The sequence below is a fragment of the Lactuca serriola genome, chromosome 3 (assembly GCF_051521515.1).
Source record: "Lactuca serriola cultivar US96UC23 chromosome 3, Lser_US96UC23_V15, whole genome shotgun sequence".
Lineage (NCBI taxonomy): Eukaryota > Viridiplantae > Streptophyta > Magnoliopsida > Asterales > Asteraceae > Lactuca > Lactuca serriola.
In genome coordinates, this window is record NC_136410.1 from 240,125,130 (window position 1) to 240,149,948 (window position 24,819).

The 24,819-nt window shown below is 39.5% G+C and overlaps 2 protein-coding genes across 2 annotated transcripts; both read right to left on the minus strand.

Moving 5' to 3' along the window:
• Window positions 1-18,172: 18,172 nt before the first annotated feature.
• LOC145096115 (uncharacterized) lies at window positions 18,173-21,400 on the minus strand. Its single transcript, XM_079033883.1, has 3 exons — window positions 20,736-21,400; window positions 19,293-19,424; window positions 18,173-19,157 (listed from the first exon to the last, which is right to left on the minus strand). Exons 1-3 carry the CDS (start codon window positions 21,398-21,400, stop codon window positions 18,173-18,175), a joined length of 1,782 nt encoding a protein of 593 aa, XP_078890009.1.
• A 34-nt stretch (window positions 21,401-21,434) lies between these two features.
• Window positions 21,435-21,959, minus strand: LOC145096116 (uncharacterized). The gene has a single exon (XM_079033884.1). It carries the CDS (start codon window positions 21,957-21,959, stop codon window positions 21,435-21,437), a length of 525 nt encoding a protein of 174 aa, XP_078890010.1.
• Window positions 21,960-24,819: the final 2,860 nt, after the last annotated feature.

Below are 24,819 nucleotides of genomic sequence, written 5' to 3' on the forward strand. Positions count from 1 at the left end.
CTCACCTTGGGGAGCACCCGTGTTGTTTGTGAAAAAGAAAGATGGATCGTTCAGGATGTGCATCGACTACCGAGAACTCAACAAACTTACCATCAAGAACCGATACCCCCTACCCCGAATCGATGACTTATTCGATGAACTCCAAGGAGCCAACTACTTTTCCAAGATCGATCTGAGGTCGGGATATCACCAGCCGCGAGTCCTAGAGAGTGATGTTCCCAAGACGGCCTTCCGGACGAGATACAGACATTACGAGTTCGTAGTGATGCCGTTCGGACTAACCAACGCCCCGACCGTATTCATGGATCTAATGAATCGGGTATGTCGTCCATTATTGGATAAATTTGTGATAGTATTCATAGACGACATACTCATTTATTCAAAGAATAAAGAAGAACATAGTCAGCACCTGAGACAAGTCTTAAAGACGTTACGGACTGAGAGACTTTATGCAAAATTCTCAAAATGTGAGTTTAGGATTAGAAAGGTGGACTTCCTCGGTCACGTGGTCAGCAAGGAAGGAATCCACGTGGACCCATCAAAAATCAAGGCTATCGAAAACTGGTCTGCACCAACTACACCAACAGAAATTCGCCAATTTCTAGGTCTTGCTGGTTACTATCGAAGGTTCATCCAAAATTTCTCCAGCATCGCAAAGCCTCTTACCGCTTTAACCCAGAAAGGTGTGACCTACAACTGGGGAGAAAAGCAAGATGTTGCATTTCAAACCTTGAAACAAGCCCTTTGCAGTGCACCTATCCTTTCTCTTCCGGAAGGGACCGAAGATTTTGTGGTGTATTGCGACGCTTCAAAGCAAGGGCTGGGTTGTGTGCTAATGCAGAGGGGAAAGGTTATTGCATATGCCTCACGACAACTGAAAACGCATGAGGTCAATTACACCACTCATGACTTAGAACTTGGAGCAGTGGTCTTCGCTCTTAAAATCTGGAGGCACTATCTTTACGGTACCAAGTGCACAGTCTTTACAGACCACAAGAGCCTCCAACACATCTTCGACCAGAAGGAATTAAACATGAGACAACGACGTTGGGTCGAATTGCTCAACGACTACGAATGTGAGATTCGCTATCATCCGGGAAAGGCAAACGTCGTAGCCGATGCCCTTAGTCGAAAGGAGTACTCAGGTCGAAGAGTGAAGTCATTAGCTATGTCGATCCATTCGCACCTGTCAACGCAAGTCAAGGAAGCTCAAATAGAGGCCTTGAAACCCGAAAACGTGGCAGGTGAGGCCCTTAGGGGAATGGACAAGAACTTAGAAATCAAGAGTGATGGAGCACGCTACCTCATGAACCGGATCTGGACACCCAAGTTTGGTGGATTGAGAGAGGTAGTTATGAGCGAGGCACACAGGACCCCATACTCCGTACACCCAGGGTCAGACAAGATGTATCTAGATCTCAAGCAACTCTACTGGTGGCCAAACATGAAAGCGGAGATCGCTACTTATGTGAGCAAGTGTTTAACTTGCGCCAAAATAAAAATAGAACACCAGAAACCCTCAGGTCTACTCCAACAACCTGAAATACCCGAGTGGAAATGGGAGCAGATTTCCATGGACTTCATAACCAAACTGCCCAAAACTCAGAGTGGCCAAGATACTATTTGGGTAATCGTCGACATATTAACCAAGTCAGCCCATTTCTTACCGATCAAGGAAACCGATAGGATGGAAAAACTATCAAGAACCTACATCCGGGAGATCGTACGACTTCATGGAGTACCGATGTCCATCATCTCAGATAGAGACAGCAGGTTCACTTCCAGATTTTGGCAATCATTGCAAAAATCCATGGGAACAAGGTTGGACATGAGTACAACATACCACCCTCAAACTGACAGACAGAGTGAGAGGACGATCCAAACCTTGGAAGACATGTTGTGAGCATGTGTAATCGACTTTGGCAAGGCATGGGATATTCACTTGCCTTTGGTCGAGTTCTCTTATAACAATATTTACCATACTAGTATCAAGACCGCTCCATTCGAAGCCCTTTACGGCCGTAAGTGCAGATCACCCCTGTGCTGGACGGAAGTGGGCGACACACAATTGGCAAAAGGTCTAGTCCCTAATAGCACCCTCACTGGTCTGGAGATCATCAGAGAAACTACCGAAAAGATCGTGCAAATACGAGAACGACTGAAGTCCTCAAGGGATAGGCAAAAGAGCTATGACGACAGGAGACGTAAACCCTTGGAATTCCAGATTGGCGACCGTGTACTACTGAAGGTCTCACCCTGGAAGGGCGTGATACGCTTTGGGAAGCATGGAAAGCTAAATCCCAGGTACATTGGACCCTTCGAAATCATTTCGAGAGTTGGTCCAGTGGCTTACAAACTCCAACTTCCAATCAAGCTTAACAAAGTGCATCCAGTATTCCACGTATCGAACCTGAAAAAGTGTTTGTCCGACGAAACACTTGTAATTCCACTCGATGAAATCGAGTTAAACGAAAATCTTAACTTTGTGTAAGAACCCGTCGACATCATGGATAGGGAAGTTAAACGGACTAAGCAAAGTCGCATTCCAATAGTAAAAGTTCGATGGAATGCTAAGAGAGGACCCGAATTCACATGGGAACGGGAAGACCAAATGCTACAGAAGTATCCGCATCTCTTCCTCAGCCCCTAAAACTTTTATCTTGTATTTAATTTCGGGACGAAATTCCCTCTAACGGGGGGATGATGTAACAACCCGTTATTTCCGGGCATTATAAATCGAGTCTTGTAACCTCTTTGGAATGTAATAGGAATATCATCGATAAATGAATTATTCAAAAGCTCTGATTAGAGTACGCTATGTAGTAGATATCGTCTTAAGGTTTCCAAATATATAAAGAACGTCCAAATCTGACTTCGTATGAGGAAGTTATGATTTTTCCAAGATCCGAATATAGCAGTAGACAGCTAAAAACTCGAATCGGAGATCGAGCGACTTTTGGCCGGAATGACCTAAACGAGAATCGAAGGTCTCGACAATGGTATTTCAGCGGTAAAAAGTCTGGCAAAAACCGACGTCAGATAAAGAAGTTATGAATTTTTAAAGAAATTCCTTAAACACGTTGAGTTATAAAATAAATAATAAAAATAATTTCGGAATTTGCCAACGGAGTCTAAACGAAAGTTGTAGAGCGTAGTCTCACCTACGCGTGGATATAAAGACCATCGGAGTTCGTATGAAGAAGATATGAATTTTTGAAGTTTATTAAATAAATTATATATTTATTTAATTCAAAATTTCGGACCGTATCCGAAGAGGAGTCAGCGTCCTCATCCGGGTACGCACTGCGTACCCCTGTACACCCTGCGTACCCGAGAGACTTGGCCTCTGATCGTCCACGTCGCCCTATCCGAGGCATCCGACCCGTCCGAAGTATCCGACCCGTCTCCCCAGCAACCCGTCCCATCCGACCCGCGTACCCAGCAACCCGTCCCATCCGAAGCCGAGGCAGTCGAGGCTTCGGTCATGCATGACGTATGCGTACGCGCTGCGTACGAGCGTACGCCCCGCGTACCGAGGCGGTTCAGCCTTCCTATAAATAGGATGCGAGGGCTTCCGAGAAAAATGCTCATTTCTCTCCTCTCTCTTACAATCTTGCCTCGTTTTCCGTGCCCGTTCAAACCCGAAGCTCTGGTCTTTTTGCTCAAGTCCCGAGGGTCGATTTTACTCCCGAGATTCCCAAGAATCCCGAGGAAAATCCGTTTCCCGAGACGAAACTCTGTCCGGTTTTCCATCTCGCTATCTTCAAACTATCAAGTGAGTTCATACCCCTGCAAGCACACTTTAAATACGTTTTTAAATGCTTTTTATACTCTTTTAGGGGGGGAAATACAAGTAAACACACGACTAAAATCGTGTGAAACATCGATCTTTTTACATACTTTTCATACTGTTGTTTTAACTGTCTTATGAAGTCATTATCATGCAAAACACCTCACAACACAACTTTACCCTCTTGGGATACAATATGTTTATAAATAGAAATATGTTTTATTTATACGTTTACATACAAATACATCATATCAAGGGTAACATTCTTTACTAAACCGTTTTATACATCCAAAGAACTTATGATTTATGCTTTGTCAAATATTGTGAAAAAGGATAAACTTTGCATACAAAACTACTACTTTAATACAGACTTAGTTGAGAATCCATGAGACGTGTACATCTTCAAACACTGCCTTTTTGATAAAAGGTATCGCTACAAGTCCTGTCTATAACCAGAGTCTCCCGTTCGGAGAACGTGTCAAATGTGTATAGATCTATACGGGAAGTCATGATCCTGCGCCCTGACTGTTAGCTACAGTCCGTCTTTTGGGGTGACAGTTGTCATAACGCTACGACGCCTGAAGAACGTCGCTACAGGCATATTATGTTTAGTATGGTTATAAAACTCATCGGATATACAATTATTATGGTATTATGCTTTTTTGAACGAGTAGCTATTAAAACTATTCTTCATCTAACAAGTGCGATCTTCGTATAGCTTTACTATGTAAAACTATGACACAACTTACAAGCACGTCGGTTGCTTGCGATTTTCGGTCTTAGAGACTGCCAGTTATGTCAGGAAAATAAGGGTTTTTCCTGTATACAAACCAAACAACTAATAGGAAAATAAGGGATTTTCTCGGTACAATTAGTTGCAACTTATATCACGAACATTCATATGCATTTCATACTTTTATAAGAAAATAAGGGTTTTTCTTGGAAAACACAACAAATCATATCTCAACTATTAGGGAAAATATGGGATTTTCTAGATCTAATACATTCATTTTCAACACAACGAATCATAACTCTTTACAATTGAAATACTGCGTTTTCTGGAAAACATACACGAACTTTCGAATGGCGTACATTTTCTCAAAACACTACTTATGAACTCACCAACTTAATTGTTGACACTTTTTCTTTGAAATAACTTGTATTCTCAGGAAACCGCTAGACCAGGTAGCAACTACTTTTGAAGACTAACGCGCTGGCGTTAGTAACATATTTTGGATCACCATATTGTATTTGATTTCTTTTGCAAACATGTAACATATACAATCATGTAAACTTTTCAAATATATATATATATATATATATATATATATATATATATATATTATGGTGGTGTGTACTTTCCTTTCTATGAACTGTTATGATACTGAATATGACGTCCTCCGCCCCTGAACGTTTCCGCCGTTCTAGTTTGGGGGTGTGACAATGCCAAAAGATAATGCCTCATAATTTTTGCTTTTTCAATGGTCTACATATTTGTTCTTGAATTTCATATTGAAGACCATTTATGATTCTTACTATCAATTCTCAGGTGATAATGGTATGTCCTCATACATGTCACTGCTCAATGGATCCTGAAAGCAATAATTTTGGAAGAGGTAATCTTGAAGATCAAATACTTTCTTTTTTTCCACTTCCTATTCAGTTTAAACAATGTCAATAAAGGCCAAGAAGACATTGATACTATAATCACTACAACAAAAAATTCACAATAATGGAACAATTGTGAAACTTTGTTACTAATTAATAAAATTCTTTGTTACTTTATTACACAAGTAACTATCTGCATTGTGATGTGATGGTAATCTAGGACCAAGGGAGCTCACTGACATCACAATCTGAAATTTCAGCTCATGTCAAGATTTATTTTTTTGGAGGATGGAATGGAGAAGGTAATGGAATGAGTTATTCCATTCCATTTCTTCCCTGATTCCATCATTACCAAAGACTGATTCCATCGAATTGCTTTCACTATTTCGTTCTTTTTTATCATTCTCTTCTAATATGTTTGTTTTCGTTCATTAATCCCAGAAGAATTGCTATCCCAACAGTTTGTGGTGTTATTTTTATCTTGAGGGAATTTGTGTTCATAACAGTGTCACATAATTCACATTAATCTTGATGCAAAATACAACATACAAAAGCTGTAATAAATGTTGATCTGTATCCAAATTCCACCATCAATAGTAACCAACATGACCAAAAGTAAAATGATTATATCCAAACAACATTTATTTATATGAAAGATCTGGTATGTAATGACATATTTACCCCTGATTAAGTAACAAACGGTGATGCTGAACTACTCCATGACTCAAAATTCCATCAAAATTACTATAAGAATTTTTTTAGACTGTTGATCCGGAATCCTCAAAGGAAGATATGCCAAAATGACCATATTGTCCTTTTTAATTCTCTAATCCTTATTTGATGTACCTGAAAGAAAGTGAGCAAACCAAACCATGAATGAAAGGGCATTTTGGTCATTTGATCAACACTCAACTCAAGACATTTTTAATGAATTCATTAGTGGCATTACATTAGGAAAGTTTGATATTGGATAAACTGGCGAACAATGAGCTGACTTCTATAAGTTTTCACATGTCAATGGGGGCAAAAATTAAAAAAGGGAACGTGGTCTCTTTGAGTAAGAAGTTGATATATTGAAATTGATTGGTATTAACTTAGTACTCAAGGACTGTCAAGTAGTATTTGTCATTCCAATGTTCATGTTAATTACAATTGATTTTAACAAGAGGGTGTTTGAATTTTATGATTCCAAGGTGATCTAGTTAAAATTAAACAATAAGTTTTCAAAATAGAGATCCTACCATTTGATTTTGCATCTCGATCACAGACGCTCCCTTATACATCGTGAAATAGTTGTAGTTCCTTTGTATTTCTGCCTGTGTTTTTCTGTTGCAAAAACAGAAATCAAAGCTCTTGCCGTATGATGATGATGGTCCGGTGGTGGGTTGGTTGAATTATTGGAGGTGCGAGGCCAGGCTGGCCGGTGATGATGGTGTTGTGACAGGGGAGATAGAGATGAAAGACCGATTAGTGGTGTAGAGATGGAGGAAGGGTGGTGTTAAGGTGTTCGGTTGGGAGGAGAAGTGTGGGAGGAGGAAGTTGAGTACTTGTTCAGCGTATTCAATTTAGGTATTGAGCCGTACTTTATTTCAAAATGGGGCGTATTTTATTTAGGTATTTGATCTTGTTTCTAGTACAACTCATTAACCGTATTAGATGTTGTAATTGGGAGTATTATATTTATTTAGCCCTTTCTAATACGGTTTTTATTTACAATCCTATTAGATGTGAGTGTTTTCCAGTAGTGTGAGGAACGAACACTAAACTTTTATGACATTCAAACTCATAAAAAGTAGGAAATTGATAAAAATAGATTTCTTGGTTTATCAAATTTTATGATATATCCATGGAGTTTTTTATAATTGTGTACAAAAGTAGAATTCTTTAAAATTATTAAATGAAAAGACTTACATTCCACCATTTATTGAAGCTTTTAGAGATTGCGATGGAGAGGAAACTGTGGATCATCATGGCTATCATCCATGAGTAATGTCGGCGAATTTAGAGAAAGAGAGGGAGAAGGCGGAAAAAGTCTTGTATAAGGTTAAGGGTTTACGAAAAGATTAAGAGACGCAACCTAAATGATTTCCATTAATTTGCCTAAATTAAAGGTATCAATAATTTAATTATCTAATTTCCAAATTTAATTTATCACAAGATTATATTTTTTCCCTTATTTAGGTTTTTGAATTCATAGCTCCTATTGATCTTGTCACAACTCAAAATTTAAAACCTAGCAAAGCCTAAACCATAACCTAGCACAAGTGAACATACATTGCACTCCTTGTTGCAATGTGTCCTCTACAGCTATTAGGGCTTGTTTATAAGCTAAATATCTAAACCTAGATTTGAACCTAGGCTAAATTAGGTTAGTTTAATGTAATATAAATCAAAAGTGGAGGGTTTAAAACATAAATATTCACCACTTAATGATGAGTTCGGTCCTAGAATTGAAATGAAAAAAGAATTCGGTCATAGAATTCAAACCAAAAACGAATTCCTTTATGGCTTGACCAAATTCTCTTCTTCATTGAACCAAAACCGAATTCTCTTTCTCCCATTGACTTGAAACCGAACACACTTGTGTGTGTCCCACTTAGGACCGAATTCAAGCCTAAATTCGGTCATATAGGACCGAATTCTCCAAGTTCTAGTCCCATTAAGGACTAAACACTCCTATGGCCCAAACCCTATACCGATTTCCCTTCTGCTATATATATTTTTTGATTAGTTCCATCGATTTCAAGATCATTTCCTTCATTCTCACACCGAATTCATGCCAAATTTTCTCTCAATCTTATCCGAGAACACCTTCAAATCTTCATCCCATATTCATAAATCCCACTGAACTCATCCACCGAGTTCATCAATCATATTCAAATCTTCAAATCTTCATCACACCGAGTTCATCCAACTCCTCCACCGAAAACCCATTTTCTTTAACCGAACACACATTTTCAACTTTTCCCCATTTAATTTCCAATTAAATTTTATGTCCTATTTATTTAATTAAATTATTATTTATTCAACTCTATTATTTAAATTAATTTATTATTAATTTAAATACGGCGACGAATACAATTACTTTTAGGGTAACGTTATTAGCGCATACGCTTTCCCCGGGATAGTCACTAAACTCGCTACTTACGGTTAACAAACATTTAAGGTGAGTTCATACCCTTATATTTTCAATATTTTTCAATGTTTTCATGGGCGCGGGGGGGGGGGGGGGGGGAGGGGGGGGGGGATCAAGTAAAACACAAGTAATCTTGTGTTTAAAAATATAATTTTGTTTAATATATTTTCTTGCCATTCGCATGCATTTGAACATGAAACTTACTAAACACGACAAACATTGTTACTATTAGATTCTCAAACGATTTACAAACACGTTAAGACTCAACTATTTTACAATATATTAATACGGAAACAAAATTTTAAACCATTTTAAGTATAGTTTATGGAACGGACGTACTACTTTTACAAGGATACATATAAATTACAAAAAGGGTTTTTTATTGTGTTATTCGTAAATTCATTGAGAGAACCAATTTGTGAGACACGTCTTCGAGTACTTATCTAAGTACCAAGGAAGTCTATCCTTAGGAACTAGAGTCTCCTGGAGGGAGAGCGCGAGTTTGTGTATAGATCTATACGAGATTGAAAATCCCGCACCCTGATTATTAGCTACATTCGTTCTGGGTGACAAACATCATTAACGTTTACGATGTCCAAAGTACGTCATTAGATTTGAACGTCCATCAATATGGTTATAAGAACTCACATGGTTAAAACAATGACCCATTCACGTAATAATATACTTAACAAACAGTCTTCATGGTTAATAACTATGTGATTGCGTAGTAAATACACAAGGGTAATATGAAATTAATATCCGACATGTAGTGGGATGTGTGACTTCTGCCTCATTTCTTGTTCCTTGTTTGGTTGTGGGCTTAAGGCAGAGTCACCCAATCGACTGTCTATTCGATCTAGATTTCTATAACTCGTATGTACTAAGTAATCACAGGAGGGTATTAACATCACCAACGGTTTACAGAACAAACGCATTTTCGGCTAGTTTCATTTACTAACAAAACTACACTTTAACAACTTAAGTATGGGGAAATACTTGTACTTTTCAGCGTTGGAACACTAGAGACAACAACTCACTAGTTTGGAAAATATAGGATTTTCTAAGACAAACATCAGTACTTTATAAACAAACAGTTTATCATTCAACTTAAGAACAACTATGGTTAATTCTATAATCCCTTAGTTTATGCATCCAGGTTATGTATGAAGAATATCTGATAGATAGTGGAATCTGTGGTTTCCGCCTCATTTCCTGTTCCTTTTTTGGTTGTGGAATTAAGGCAGATCCACACAATTAATTGTCCGTTCAATCTTGGTTTATATATACCTAGTATAAACTAAGGTGAGTTCATACCCTTATATTTTCAATATTTTTCAATGTTTTCATGGGCGCGGGGGGGGGGGGGGGAATCAAGTAAAACACAAGTAATCTTGTGTTTAAAAATATAATTTTGTTTAATATATTTTCTTGCCATTCGCATGCATTTGAACATGAAACTTACTAAACACGACAAACATTGTTACTATTAGATTCTCAAACGATTTACAAACACGTTAAGACTCAACTATTTTACAATATATTAATACGGAAACAAAATTTTAAACCATTTTAAGTATAGTTTATGGAACGGACGTACTACTTTTACAAGGATACATATAAATTACAAAAAGGGTTTTTTATTGTGTTATTCGTAAATTCATTGAGAGAACCAATTTGTGAGACACGTCTTCGAGTACTTATCTAAGTACCAAGGAAGTCTATCCTTAGGAACTAGAGTCTCCTGGAGGGAGAGCGCGAGTTTGTGTATAGATCTATACGAGATTGAAAATCCCGCACCCTGATTATTAGCTACATTCGTTCTGGGTGACAAACATCATTAACGTTTACGATGTCCAAAGTACGTCATTAGATTTGAACGTCCATCAATATGGTTATAAGAACTCACATGGTTAAAACAATGACCCATTCACGTAATAATATACTTAACAAACAGTCTTCATGGTTAATAACTATGTGATTGCGTAGTAAATACACAAGGGTAATATGAAATTAATATCCGACATGTAGTGGGATGTGTGACTTCTGCCTCATTTCTTGTTCCTTGTTTGGTTGTGGGCTTAAGGCAGAGTCACCCAATCGACTGTCTATTCGATCTAGATTTCTATAACTCGTATGTACTAAGTAATCACAGGAGGGTATTAACATCACCAACGGTTTACAAAACAAACGCGTTTTCGGCTAGTTTCATTTACTAACAAAACTACACTTTAACAACTTAAGTATGGGGAAATACTTGTACTTTTCAGCGTTGGAACACTAGAGACAACAACTCACTAGTTTGGAAAATATAGGATTTTCTAAGACAAACATCAGTACTTTATAAAAAAACAGTTTATCATTCAACTTAAGAACAACTATGGTTAATTCTATAATCCCTTAGTTTATGCATCCAGGTTATGTATGAAGAATATCTGATAGATAGTGGAATCTGTGGTTTCCGCCTCATTTCCTGTTCCTTTTTTGGTTGTGGAATTAAGGCAGATCCACACAATTAATTGGTATTATCATATTCTTACAAAGAAAATATTGGGTTTTCTTAAGGAACACGTTCATTCCATTCTAAAGGACTACTATAGTTAAATCTATATGTACTTAGTGAATACGTCAGGGTTACATACATGAGGATCCGACAACCAGTGGCATGTGTGGCTTCTGCCTCATCTCCTGTTCCTTGTTTGGTTGTGGGCTCAGGGCAGAATCACACAATCGATTGTCTGTTCGATCTGGATTGTATGTGACTTGTATACACTAAGTACCCGTAGAAGGAATTATTATGAGTAATTTTACTTATCATTCATTACATCAGGAAATATAGGATTTTCTGGAGAAACACATCATATTTTACAAAGAAAAAAGAACCCGTTTTCTAAAACAAAATGCTTATGAGCTCACCAACTTTAATGTTGACGCTTTCAAAATCACTTGTATTCTCAGGACACTAATAGACAGGTACTCGCACTAGGTTCTAGAAGATGGAGCATAATAGTTTCAAGTTCTTACTTTACTATTTACTTTTGGAGTCAAACATACATGTTTCGAATAAAATGTAAACACTTTAATATTTGGCACACCCCCAAACCGGAACGGCGGAAACGTTCAGGGCGGAGGACGTCATGTACAGTATCACAACATTGCATAATAGTAATCAAAGTACAACAACAACCATTGTATTTACAAAGTAATAAGTTTTACATCTGTGTTCAAAATGTAATATTCATGACACCAAAAGTATAAGTTCAAAAGACATGAGTTTAAAGAGCTATGTCTTCTCAAAAACTGTGGTGTACTTGTCTGCTGATTTCCTTAGAATACAAGTAGTTTTGAAAAAGTTTCAACAATTAAGTCGGTGAGTTGATAAGCATGTTTATAACTCAAATCCGTTTTCTCGTTCTTTGATAAAGTAAACATGTTTTTCCTAGAAAATCCTACATTTTTTGTTGTATTATACAGTAAGCAAAAGAGTGAAAGTTTCTGTGTTCTTAAATGGTAAAAATGTAGTTTAGTTTACATAAAACCGTGAAAAGGGCGTTTTCCTATACGAAAATAATATTTTGTATTTATACTTGTAAAATACTATGTTATAGCTTTATAAAGATAAAACTATGTGAAGTTTTACTTATTCACACACTAATCATTTTATTCAATATCAGAGTGTAAGTTATTATAACCATACTAGATGACCTATGATCGCCTGAACACGACGTTCTTCGGGCATTGCAATTGGTAGGAAATTTGTCACCCTAGGCATGCTTGCCTAACTGTAGCTAATAGTTCAGGTGTGGGATTGTCAGTCCTATATAGATCTATATACAAGTGTCGTGCTCTCCCTCTAGGAGACTCTGGTTATAATTTCAGGACTTGGGGGTACTTAGAAAAGTACATGAAGGTTGCCTGACAAATGCTACTGGTGGTTGTCGAGGCCAACACAAATAATAACCCTAAATATTACACACTAAAATAGTGTATAGTGGTAAAGGGATCAAATCCACGGAGATTGGTTCAATTTATAACTCTATGAAAAATCTCTTTGTAAAAATACTTGTAAAATGACAATAAAAATAAAATGGGGGGTTTTGATGTTTTGAAATACTTGAAACAAACTAGAATTAACTATGATTTAAATAGACAAATGCAACAAAAATAAGAGTTTGATGTAAAATCAATAAGGGAGAGATGGTTGACTTAAAGTTTCCTCACTTTGACTTTTGATGAACATATCATTAGAATCCAATGGTGCAATACTTTGATTTAAATCCTTAATTTGGCAATAGCAATCCAAGGAGCTTGAGATTACCTAGACTTTTCTTAATTTTTGAAATGGCTAGAGAAGCTCATAACAATTTCCTTAGTCAAAGTCACTAATTCCAAATAGCATGTAATTAGTGAAAGTCAACTAGCATTAAGAACCAAAAAGTCACCAAATCCAAGAGGGGTTAAATGCTTTCACCACCATGTTGGAGGAAATGTTTTTTATGATTGTGTGAAGCAAAAACAACACAAAAATCATTTGTTGCTTGCTAATTTGAGGAACATTTACTTAATCAAGAAATTAGCCAACTAATCACCACAAACATATTTAAACTCATGAATAAAAACATACTAGTAGTGATAATATGATAAAACACAAAACAATTCCATAAAGATTTAAGAACAAGTTCATGGATTCTTCAACATCCAACAAAAGTTCAAAAGATTCAACAAAAAGTCAACCAAGATTTGTTTAGCCAAGCATGGCTAAACTCAAATGAACAAAGTTAGATAAGATTGTACCAAAAATTTGACAAGATTCAAGAGATGAAAAGAAGATATTCTTCAAGTGTTCTTGGCCTCCAAAAGTGCTCCAAACTCCAGAGAGAAAGTCTCCAAATCGGACCTTCAAGATAAGCCTAAAGAGGCACACTAAACTTCCCAGTATAGAGCTCTTAGAAAAATCCCGAAATTGACCTTGTCAGGAATCCACGCGGGCCGCAGGGAATCTTTCGCGGGCCGCGGGCTGTGACAGGTATTTTTGGGCTTCTTCAAGTTTTGGGCCCCCACAGCTAATCCATTGGCCCAGTTCGAATCCAATCAACTCCTAGCCCGTTTTTCTTCAATATTCCTTCAATTAAAGCCGAATTTGTCTATCCACATCACTCTAAACTTCCGAAAACTCCCAAATATTGATCTTGCACACTAAAGAATTTTCCCGCGTCTTTCAATTTAAAGCTCAATTCTTCAAAGCCTTCAAGCAATTGACAAGTCCACCCCATGAGTCACCTTCATAGCCATCAAGCACGAAATCCCCAATTCCCTTCAAGCCCAATCGCCTCCCAAGAGTGCCGCCCCGCTAGTTTCCAAGAAAACCTGCAATAATGCTCAAGAAACTAGAAAGTACCTCGAAATGGTCATAAAAATAACAAAAGGGAAAATATGCATGGAAGTTAACTAAAATGCGAATGAAATGTACTAAAATAAACTATAAAAAAAGTAAATAAAATGAAGCTATCAAATCACCCCAAGCTTAAACCTTACTTGTCCTCAAGTAAGACAAGACTAAAGTGAACTTGGGACAAACTACCCTAGAAATAAAAAGAATGGATAGAACCATGGAACCTGTTCGACGTTAGTCAACATGGTCAGAATTGTTCTCGCTGCTATCTCATAACTTTTTCATCCGATGACAATGGAACCACAAACCACAGCCAGGACAACTCTTTTAGGTGAGTAAGGAGGGATGGTCAGTCGTAGTCTTAATGGAACATGCGTACAATGAAGAACATCTGTAGTAGGGAGAAAGTAGTTGGATGGGCTCAAGTGGAGCTCTTCTTTAAGTGCACACTCTGTTCTCACATTTTCCGGTTTCTCTCATGTGTAACTAGGTTTAATCGCTCAGGCACCGTTGTAGGAATCGGTTCACTTAGTGTTGGCCCAAACCTCCCGTAGTATCCGACTCGACAGTCTCCCTAACATCACCAATTTGCGAAAAAGAACAAATCGATCTATATACAATATAAAAACCTATACAAATGAATATCAAACGCCGGGTGACCAAGATGTTGGAAAATTTGTTCAATAATTGAACCGACCACCTATCTAAGATAGTTGCAACTGAAAATTTTGCATGCTTCTTTTACCCTTTTTTTGTTTTTGTTTTTGTTTTTTTTTCATTTGAAGGTAATGTATTAACTATCGAAATTTTTAACAAGAAACCCTTTGACTCAAAATTTGGTTCCCAAAGGTGTGTAAGTGGAACCGAAAGGGTAATGATATAATCCGAATGGCCTAAGTGTGAAAATGACCATGTGTGGAGCATAAAGATGTAATGTAAGCTCCTTTTCAAACTTGTGGTTTTTCAAAGATAATGAAAATGTCCAAATGTGGACTAAAAGACTCTCTAAAATTCTAAGAAAATCGCAAAAAGATATGGTGATGTAAAGAGACCGGATATGGATTCTACTCGGGGACAAGCACCAATGCTTCATCCTAACAGTTCAAACATGATCAAGTGTGATCCTCTCGGCGGTAGTGACCGCAAGGCTAAGAACATACATTGCTATAGTATATCCTACAGTTGTTAGTATTGTATGCATAATTTTTCATGAAACTACCTGGCCATGATCACTTACCCCTTTAAGCTACCAGCATTTGATCCCAAGTATGAAATCCCAAACTGTAGCCAATGGTCCCGGTTTGATGGGTGAGATAACAACAAGATCCTGGACCAATAATGATACAATAACTGTGAACCTGTTCCATGGTATCCAAGAGAGGTGAGAATAAACAGACAACAAAAATGCATGAATGCTAATGCCTTAGGCTAAATGTTATGCAAAAATATAAAAGGTGAAAAAGAAGAAAATAAAATCTTTTTGGAATTTTAAATAAATAAAAAAATGAATGAAAATTAGCTTAATACTATAATGTTATGCAACCTAGCTAAAAGTGCATGAAAAAGTAAAAGATAAGGGAAATGCCCCACCCCAAGCTTAAGAACAAGCATTGTCCTCAATGCTTAAGGAAAAGGCAGAAAGGACCTAAATCGGTGGGTCGGGTGGCGGGAAATGCCCGTGGCGATAATGGTAGTCCCATATATCTTGGACCTGGCGGGAAATGGGAGGGAAGGACTACTCCAATCGACCAACGCGACTCGCCACATCTTGGATGGCTCTCGTATTCTCTTGCGTTCGGGTATCGATGCACTGCACCGTGGAGAACATTGTGGCAAATTGATCAAAGAACGTAGGGGGGAAATATGGTGGGACTTCGTGTCCCCCCTGCTGCTGCGGCTGAAACTGAGGCTCAGCGAATTGCTGTGCAGGCTGAAACTGGTCATCCTCATCATCTACAAGTGGAGGGTAGTCTGATGGAATGATCCATTGCTCGGGATCGGTCGGCTCAAAACTCCCTATATACTCATGGGGGAGAATGAGGTATGGTTGGTTGTCAAGGATCCACATGGGACCGACGACCGAATCCCGGATGAGTTGCATTCGGCGAAGTGCGTTGCCGTCAAGACTAGAGGGGCCGGAAGCCTTCTCGAATGGAAGAGTAGAGAGATGAAGTTGAAGCGGTGGCCGGGATGCAATGAGGGTAATTATTCCCCCAATGAAAATGTCTCCTTTGTCCATAGTTGTGAGGTTGTAACACTTGGTGAAGAAAAAGGAGGCAAAATCAGCCGCAGACCGTTCTCACGAGTCATGCACCAAAGAAAAAATAATTCCGCCTTTGAAATTTGTCCTACTTCGGAGCGGGTGAAAATGGTGCTTGTGAGAACTCGATGTACTAGGCGCAAACATGGGTGGATTATGGAGGAGGCCTTTGACGAAGACGATGAATATTGTGGCTCGTTGGTAATTTGTTGCCAAAAGTAATGCTCATTGAAGTTTCCGGGCCATGGGTCATGTTGGTAATATAGGTTGTCCACTGGAGTGCCCATCAGGGCGTTCACGACTCGATGCGGTAGGGATCGTTTCTCACCGAGCATTTGGAAGGTGACAATTTGGGCTTCCTCCTTGGAATTGAATGTGGCAAGAAATTCCAAGGTGGGTTCAACATAGGTGGCGGCGCGGTTATAGAGGAATTGACCCCACCCGATATTGTTAAATAACGCTTGGACTCCATCGAGCACCCCAAGACTAGCAAAAGATTCCCTATGGAGGAATTTCGTTGACTTGACTTGATGCTTATTTGAAACGAGAAAATCATAAGTTTTACGGTCCTCGCGATTCAACAAACGAAACGGGGGATCCTTGGATTTTCCCTTCGACCCTCCTTTAGAGGAAGTTGCTCCCGTCCCCGTTTTTGCACGCTTTGACATTTAATCGGGACAAAATTTTACCAATAATAACTTTCAGCCACAACAAAGGCACACAATACCAACAACAAATGGAAATTGGGATGTAAACAATCAAGTTACTTAGACCCGGGATGAACTAGTGCCACCAAAAAGATTTCGTCAAGACATACCCCAAGCTTGCAATTTTGCTCCGTATTTGACGCTTTAATTGCTAAAACAACCCCACAAACTAGCTTCAAGATGACATTCCGGCGAATGGAGTGGCGGCACCCGAAATTAGACGGAAATTTTTCGTGAGTTTTTGCGGGAAGATCGGTATGACTAGAAAGCTCTTGATGAGAGAAACAAAACCCTGTGCTCGGATTCTCCAATGGTGGCCGGAGTTGGCCGGAAAATGCGAAAGAAGGTGGTGGTGGGTGGTGGTGGCGCCTGGAATTCCGGCCACAGATCGGACCGGAATTTGGGTGGGGTTTGTAGAGGATGAAAAATGGAGAAGAATGGCGGTGGTTTCGCGAGATTCCGACCGGTAGAACTCCGGGAAAATGGATTTTTGTGAGAAGTGGGTTTAGTGTTCTTGAGCTTCTAGAGAGAGAATGGAGGAATTTGTTAGGTTAGAATGAAGAAGAAGGGTGTTGGAGGTGTTTAATCTTTGGTCAAGGAAGGTCAATGTTGGTCAACTCATTAAACCTCTTGGTCAACGAAAGTCAAGGCAGTCAACAGCTCCAAGGAAACAGTCAAGCAACCAACACGCGGGCTGGGCGCGGGCCGCGTGCTGGCCACGTCTAGTCCCAAAATTCGATCAGATCTAGTCAGTGAAAAAGAATGAATTCTGCGCAGTTTACACTCGGGCCGCGGGCTGGCCGCGGGAACTGATATGCTCGAAAAATTCTCCAAGTGCTTCGAAAATCCACGCAGGTCAGGCGCGGGCCGCGGGCTAGCCGCGGGTGCTAAATTGAATTTGAGCTTCGGCCCACGCGGGCTGGACTCGGGCCGCGTGCTGGCCGCGTCTACTTGCTAGAAAACCTTCTGAACCTTCTGACCTTTAACGCGGGTTGGGCTCGGGCCGCGGGCTATGCTGCAAATCAAAAGTGAGATTTTTCCAAAAAAAACTGATTTTTAAGCCAAAACGATCCCCATAAGGCCCGGTATCAAAAATTTGACAAAATTTGGAGTAAAATGGGGATCGATTGGTGAAACCTTTCAAAGATTTATTTTGAATCGCAAAAAAAAAAAAAACGCTTTGCAAAATGATTTATTAGAATTTTGAAAAATGGTGAAAGCACATTGCTTTCCAAAAATTCCCTTCTTTAACGTCTTTGGCGAGACGTCCTCCTAGCTTTCTTCAACACATCGGGACATCCAAATGGATGATTTCAAGGGCATTAGCACTGAAACCTTCATAGAATGGCTTCAACCGGTGCCCATTGACTTTGAAAATTCGTCCCGTCTTTTCACTTTGAATTTCCACCGCCCCATGGTCAAAGGTCTTAATCACAACAAAAGATCCAATCCATCTTGACCTTAGCTTGCCTGGAAATAACTTCAATCGTGAATGGTATAGTAAGACCCTATGCCTCGGTTCAAAATGCTTCCGGGTGATGGACTTGTCGTGGAAGAGCTTCGTTTTCTCCTTGTAAATCCTTGCGTTTTCATAGGAGTCATTTCTCAATTCTTCTAGCTCTTGGAGTTGAAGTTTCCTATGCCTTCCCGCCTCGTCAATGTTGAAATTGCATTGCTTGACCGCCCAAAATGCACGGTGCTCTAACTCGACGGGAAGATGACATGGCTTTCCAAAGACCAACCTAAACGGGGACATTCCTATCGGGGTCTTGTACGCAGTCCGATAGGCCCATAAGGCATCGTCTAGTCTCAAACTCCAATCCTTCCTTGTCGGATTCACTGTTTTCTCTAGAATAGACTTCACTTCACGATTCGAAACCTCCACTTGACCATTTATTTGAGGGTGATAGGCGGTAGAGACACGATGGGTCACGTTGTACTTTTTAAATAAAGCTTCCATCATTTTGTTGCAAAAGTGCATCCCTCTATCACTAATCAAAGCCCTAGGCACACCAAATCTCACAAACACATTAGATTTTAAAAACTCGATAACCGTTTTGGCATCATCCGATCTTGTGGCTTTGGCCTCAACCCACTTAGAAACATAGTCAACTGCGAGCAAGATGTAAATGTTGCCAAACGAAACACGAAATGGGCCCATGAAATCAATCCCCCATACGTCAAAAATTTCACAAACAAGGATTGGATTTTGGGGCATTTGGTTCTTTTGCGAAAATTTTCTCGTCATTTGACACCGTTCACAACTTCTGCAAAACAAGTAGCAATTGCGTGACATGGTTGGCCAAAATAGTCCACATTCAAGAACCTTTCTCAAGGTTCGGCTAGGTCCGAAGTGTCCCCCACAAGCAAATTCATGACAAAATTGCAAAATGGATTGGTGCTCTTGTTGGGGTACACATCGCCTAATGATTTGATCGGGACAATGTTTCCACAAATAAGGCTCATCCCACACATAATATTTTGCATCACTTTTCAACTTGTCTTTTTGAGCACGTGTGAATGTGTCGGGATACCTTTTTGTGACCAAAAAGTTAACGATATCGGCATACCAAGGAATAGATTGAGTAAGGGAAAAGAGATGCTCATCCGGAAACTCGTCCCGCAACGGGAGAGGAGTTTCATTTGAAGTGATCCGGCTTAGATGATCGGCCATGAGGTTCTCGCATCCGCTCTTGTCCCGGATTTCCAAGTCAAATTCTTGTAATAGTAGGATCCACCGGATGAGTCTCGGCTTTGCATCTTTCTTTGTCATCAAGTACTTGAGAGCCGCATGATCCGAATACACTTTGACTTTGGTGCCAAGTAGATATTGCCGAAACTTCTCCAAAGCAAACACTATGGCCAATAGCTCCTTCTCCGTGGTAGAGTAGTTGCTTTGAGCATTGTCTAGTATCCTTGATGCATAATAGATCACGTGGGAGGCCCTCCCGTTCTTTTGACCCAAAACGGCGCCTATCGCATAGTTGCTTGCATCACACATGATCTCAAAGGGAAGATCCCAATTTGGTGCTTGCATGATGGGGGCGGATGTAAGCAACTCTTTGAGCTTGTCAAAAGCTTCTTTGCACGCCTCGTTGAACTCAAAATCAACCTCCTTTAGCAAGAGTTGGCACATTGGTCTTGTTATCTTTGAAAAATCCTTGATGAACATTCGATAGAAACCTGCATGGCCCAAAAAAGAATGAACTTCCCGATCACAAGTTGGGTAAGGTAAGCTTTGAATAACATCAATTTTGGCCTTATCTACCTCAATTCCTTTTTTAGACACAATGTGACCCAAAATGAGACCTTGACTCACCATGAAATGGCATTTTTCAAAATTTAGAACCAAATTTGTTTCAATGCATCTTTTTAAAATTTTGGTGAGATTGGTCAAACACTCTTGAAAGGAGTTGCCATATACCGTGAAATCATCCATAAAAACCTCAATTATGTCTTCAACGTATTCCGAAAAGATGCTAACCATACAACGTTGGAAAGTGGCCGGGGCATTACACAATCTGAATGACATTCTATGGTATGCGAAAGTGCCAAATGGACATGTAAAAGTTGTCTTTTCTTGGTCCTCCGGTGCCACCGGGATTTGGTGAAAACTGGAGTACCCGTCTGGACAACAATAATGGGATTTCCCGGCCAACCTTTCTAACATTTGTTCAATGAAAGGCAATGGGAAATGATCTTTTCATGTGCTTGCATTGAGTTTGCAGTAGTCAATACATACTCTCCACCCGTTTTGCACACGGGTGGGGACCATCATAACTTTGTTATTCTCGACCACCGTGATTCCCGTCTTCTTTGGAACGACTTGCACCGGGCTCACCTACTTGCTATCCGAGATTGGATAGATCATCTTCGCATCTAGGAGCTTCAAAATCTCTTTCTTGACCACTTCCATCATTGGCAGATTTAACCTTCTTTGTGCGTCCCGTCTCAGCTTGCATTCATCCTCCATTAAGATCTTGTGCATACAAGTGGAGGGGCTCAATCCCTTCATATCCGCAATCGTCCATCCCATGGCTTCTTTATGCTCCTTCAACACCTTGATGAGTTGTTCTTCTTCAAATTCGGTTAAGTGAGTTGAAATGATAACCGGAAGGGTTTCATTCTTTCCCAAATAGGCATACTTCAAGTGTTGAGGTAAGACCTTCAATTCCAATTCGGGTGGTTGAACAAGGGATGGGGGCAATTTTTTATGAGTTGGGGGCAATTCAACTTGCTTGACATCTAATCTTGTGGATTTCTTCATCTCCATTTTATTTACCAACTTCTCAACTTCCGGATCCAAAGAATAAAGTTTTAATTGCTCGGCTAGCTTCCCATAATCGAATCCTTTGCTTAAGATCATCTCCAATATATCACCGTTAGATAACTCGAACAATTCTTGAGTGATTGGCTCGACAACATCAACAAAGTACAAAGATGAAACATCACTAGGATATCTCATGGCATCATAAATATTAAAACTTATTGTTTCACCATCAAACTCCATTGTCAAACTTCCCGCATACACATCGATCTTTGTCCTAGCCGTCTTCAAAAAACGGTCTCCCAAGCAAGATTAGAGCCGATTTGGAGGACACTTGCTCATCTAGATCAATCACATAGAAATCTGCCGGGAAGACCAATTGGTTCACTTGCACTAGGACATCTTCCAAAACACCTCTAGGAAAGACACTTGATTTATCCGCAAGAGAGATTATGACACCGGTTTCACTTAAGGGTCCGACATTCAATGATTCATACACCAAATAGGGCATGACATTGATAGAGGCACCAAGATCAAGCATAGCACTACTAAAAGTGACATCTCCAATCTTGCAAGGAACCGTGAACATCCCGGGATCTTTGCATTTGGGTGGAAGTTTCCTTTGTAAAACCGCGGATGCGTTTTCATTCATCAAAATTTTCTCATTTCCCTTCAACTTCCTCTTGTTGGTGCAAAGTTCTTTCAAGAACTTTGCATATCTCGGAATTTGCTTGATTGCATCAAGTAGAGGGATGTTTACTTCCACCTTTCGGAAGGTGTCCAAAATCTCTTTCTCCTCCATATTCTTCTTTGAAGCTGCAAGTCGGGAGGGGAACGGTGGTTGAGTGGCTATCGGTGTTACTAAAGGGGTAGTCTTCTTTGGGGCTCTGACTTGTGCATCGTTCTTGAGTATAGGTTCTTCAATGGGAATGATCTATATTTCTTCCTCTTCTTCCCTTGGCTTCTTCTTTGAACTACTTTCTCCGGCTTGTTTGCCACTTCTCAAGGTCACCACATTGACATTTGGGTTTTTTTCGGTTTGAGAAGGGAGTTTACCACGGGATTCCAACTTGCTTATAGATGTAACTATATCTCCCATTTGTGCTTCAAGGTTGGAGATACTAGTCCTTGTCTCTTTTTGGAATTGTTGGGTACTAGTGGCTAGAGATTTGACAATGTCTTCAAGAGACATTCCGGAGCTACTTGGTTGAGATTGAGGAGGTTGTTGATGATGATGTGGAGGGTGCGGTTTGGGTTGATAGTGTGGTTGTTGATGTTGGTATTGAGGTTGTGGTGGTGGATAGGACAGTCTAACCAATGCATTTTGAGGCAATGGTCTTGAGTTGTAGCTCATGTTGGGATTTGGCTTCCAACTCGAATTATATGCATTTTGGTAACTGGATGGTTTGTTGTGGTAGTTTTGGAACTCTCCCGTGGCATTCACATGTTCCGCATCTTCTTGAAGGATGGGACACATATCCGTAGGATGTCCCATTGTTGCACATATTCCACAAACCATCACTTGTGGAGTTTGTCCCATGGCTAGCTTTTGGACAACGGAGGTTAGATCTTTTATTTGAGACTCAAGATTTGATGTTCCCACTTCATTGACTTTGTGTTGTGTGTCTCTCTTCATGTCTTGGCGAGGGCCAAAATGTTGTGAATTTGCGGCTATGGTGTTGAAAAGTTGTCTTGTTTGTTGTGGGGTTTTACTAAAGTCATCTCCACCACTTGAGGCATCAACTAGTCTTCTCTCCATTGACAACAATCCCTCATAGAAGTGTTGAATGAGGAGTTGTTCCAGAATTTGGTGTTGTGGGCAACTATAGCACAAGTTGTTGAACCTCTCCCAATAATCATGGAAAGTCTCATTTTGACCTTGGCGGATTCCACAAATCTCATTTTTAAGACTTGAGACTCTTGAGGCGGGATAAAATTTATCAAGGAAAGCTCTTGCCATGTCGGTCCATGAGTTGATTGACCCCGGTGGAAGATAGAATAACCAATCTTTTGCTCTATCGGCCAATGAAAAGGGGAATGCCCTTAGCTTGATTTGGTCATCGGTTGACCCTTGTGGCTTCATGCTAGTGCAAATAATGTGGAACATCTTCAAATGCTTATGAGGGTCTTCATTCTCCAATCCATGAAAAGTTGGTAGATGATGGACTAAACTTGACTTCAACTCCGAGCCTCCTTCCAAAACCGGGTAATTGATACCGGTTGGAGTTTGTGTAACATCGGTCTCCATCATTTGCCTCAAAGTTCTTTCGGGAACTTCTCCTCCGTCCTCCATTGCAATTGGTTCAATAATGGGTGGGTTTTGTTGTAGGGGTGGTGTTTCGGGAATTTCTTGGCGAGGGTCGGGACTAGAATCGGGTTCTATATCACTTAATGAAGCGGTTTCAACCTCCGGGTCCCCGTGGGGGTTAGAAGTTTGACCACGTTCAACTTGTTTTTCCTTCGCCAAACGCCTTGCTTCTTTTTCGATTTCCGGATTGTAAATCAAGTCACCTGTACGCTAAGATCTGGGCATAGAGAAACAAATTGATTAAAAATAAACCAATCTCCGGCAACGGCACCAAAAATTTGGTGGTTGTCGAGGCCAACACAAATAATAACCCTAAATATTACACACTAAAATAGCGTATAGTGGTAAAGGGATCGAATCCACGGAGATTGGTTCAATTTATAACTCTATGAAAAATCTCTTTGTAAAAATACTTGTAAAATGACAATAAAAATAAAATAGGGGGGGGGGTTGATGTTTTGAAATACTTGAAACAAACTAGAATTAACTATGATTTAAATAGACAAATGCAACAAAAATAAGAGTTTGATGTAAAAATCAATAAGGGAGAGATGGTCGACTTAAAGTTTCCTCATTTTGACTTTTGATGAACATATCATTAGAATCCAATGGTGCGATACTTTGATTTAAATCCTTAATTTGGCTATAGCAATCCAAGGAGCTTGAGATTACCTAGACTTTTCTTAATTGTTGAAATGGCTAGAGAAGCTCATAACAATTTCCTTAGTCAAAGTCACTAATTCCAAATAACATGTAATTAGTGAAAGTCAACTAGCATTAAGAACCAAAAAGTCACCAAATCCAAGAGGGGTCAAATGCTTTCACCACCATGTTGGAGGAAATGCTTTTTATGATTGTGTGAAGCAAAAACAACACAAAAATCATTTGTTGCTTGCTAATTTGAGGATCATTTACTTAATCAAGAAATTAGCCAACTAATCACCACACACATATTTAAACTCATGAATAAAAACATACTAGTAGTGATAATATGATAAAACACAAAACAATTCCATAAAGATTTAAGAACAAGTTCATGGATTCTTCAACATCCAACAAAAGTTCAAAAGATTCAACAAAAAGTCAACCAAGATTTGTTTAGCCAAGCATGGCTAAACTCAAATGAACAAAGTTAGATAAGATTGTACCAAACATTTGACAAGATTCAAGAGATGAAAAGAAGATATTCTTCAAGTGTTCTTGGCCTCCAAAAGTGCTCCAAACTCCAGAGAGAAAGTCTCCAAATCGGACCTTCAAGATAAGCCTAAAGAGGCACACTAAACTTCCCAATATAGTGCTCTTAGCAAAATCCCGAAATTGCCCTTGTCAGGAATCCACGCGGGCCGCGGGGAAT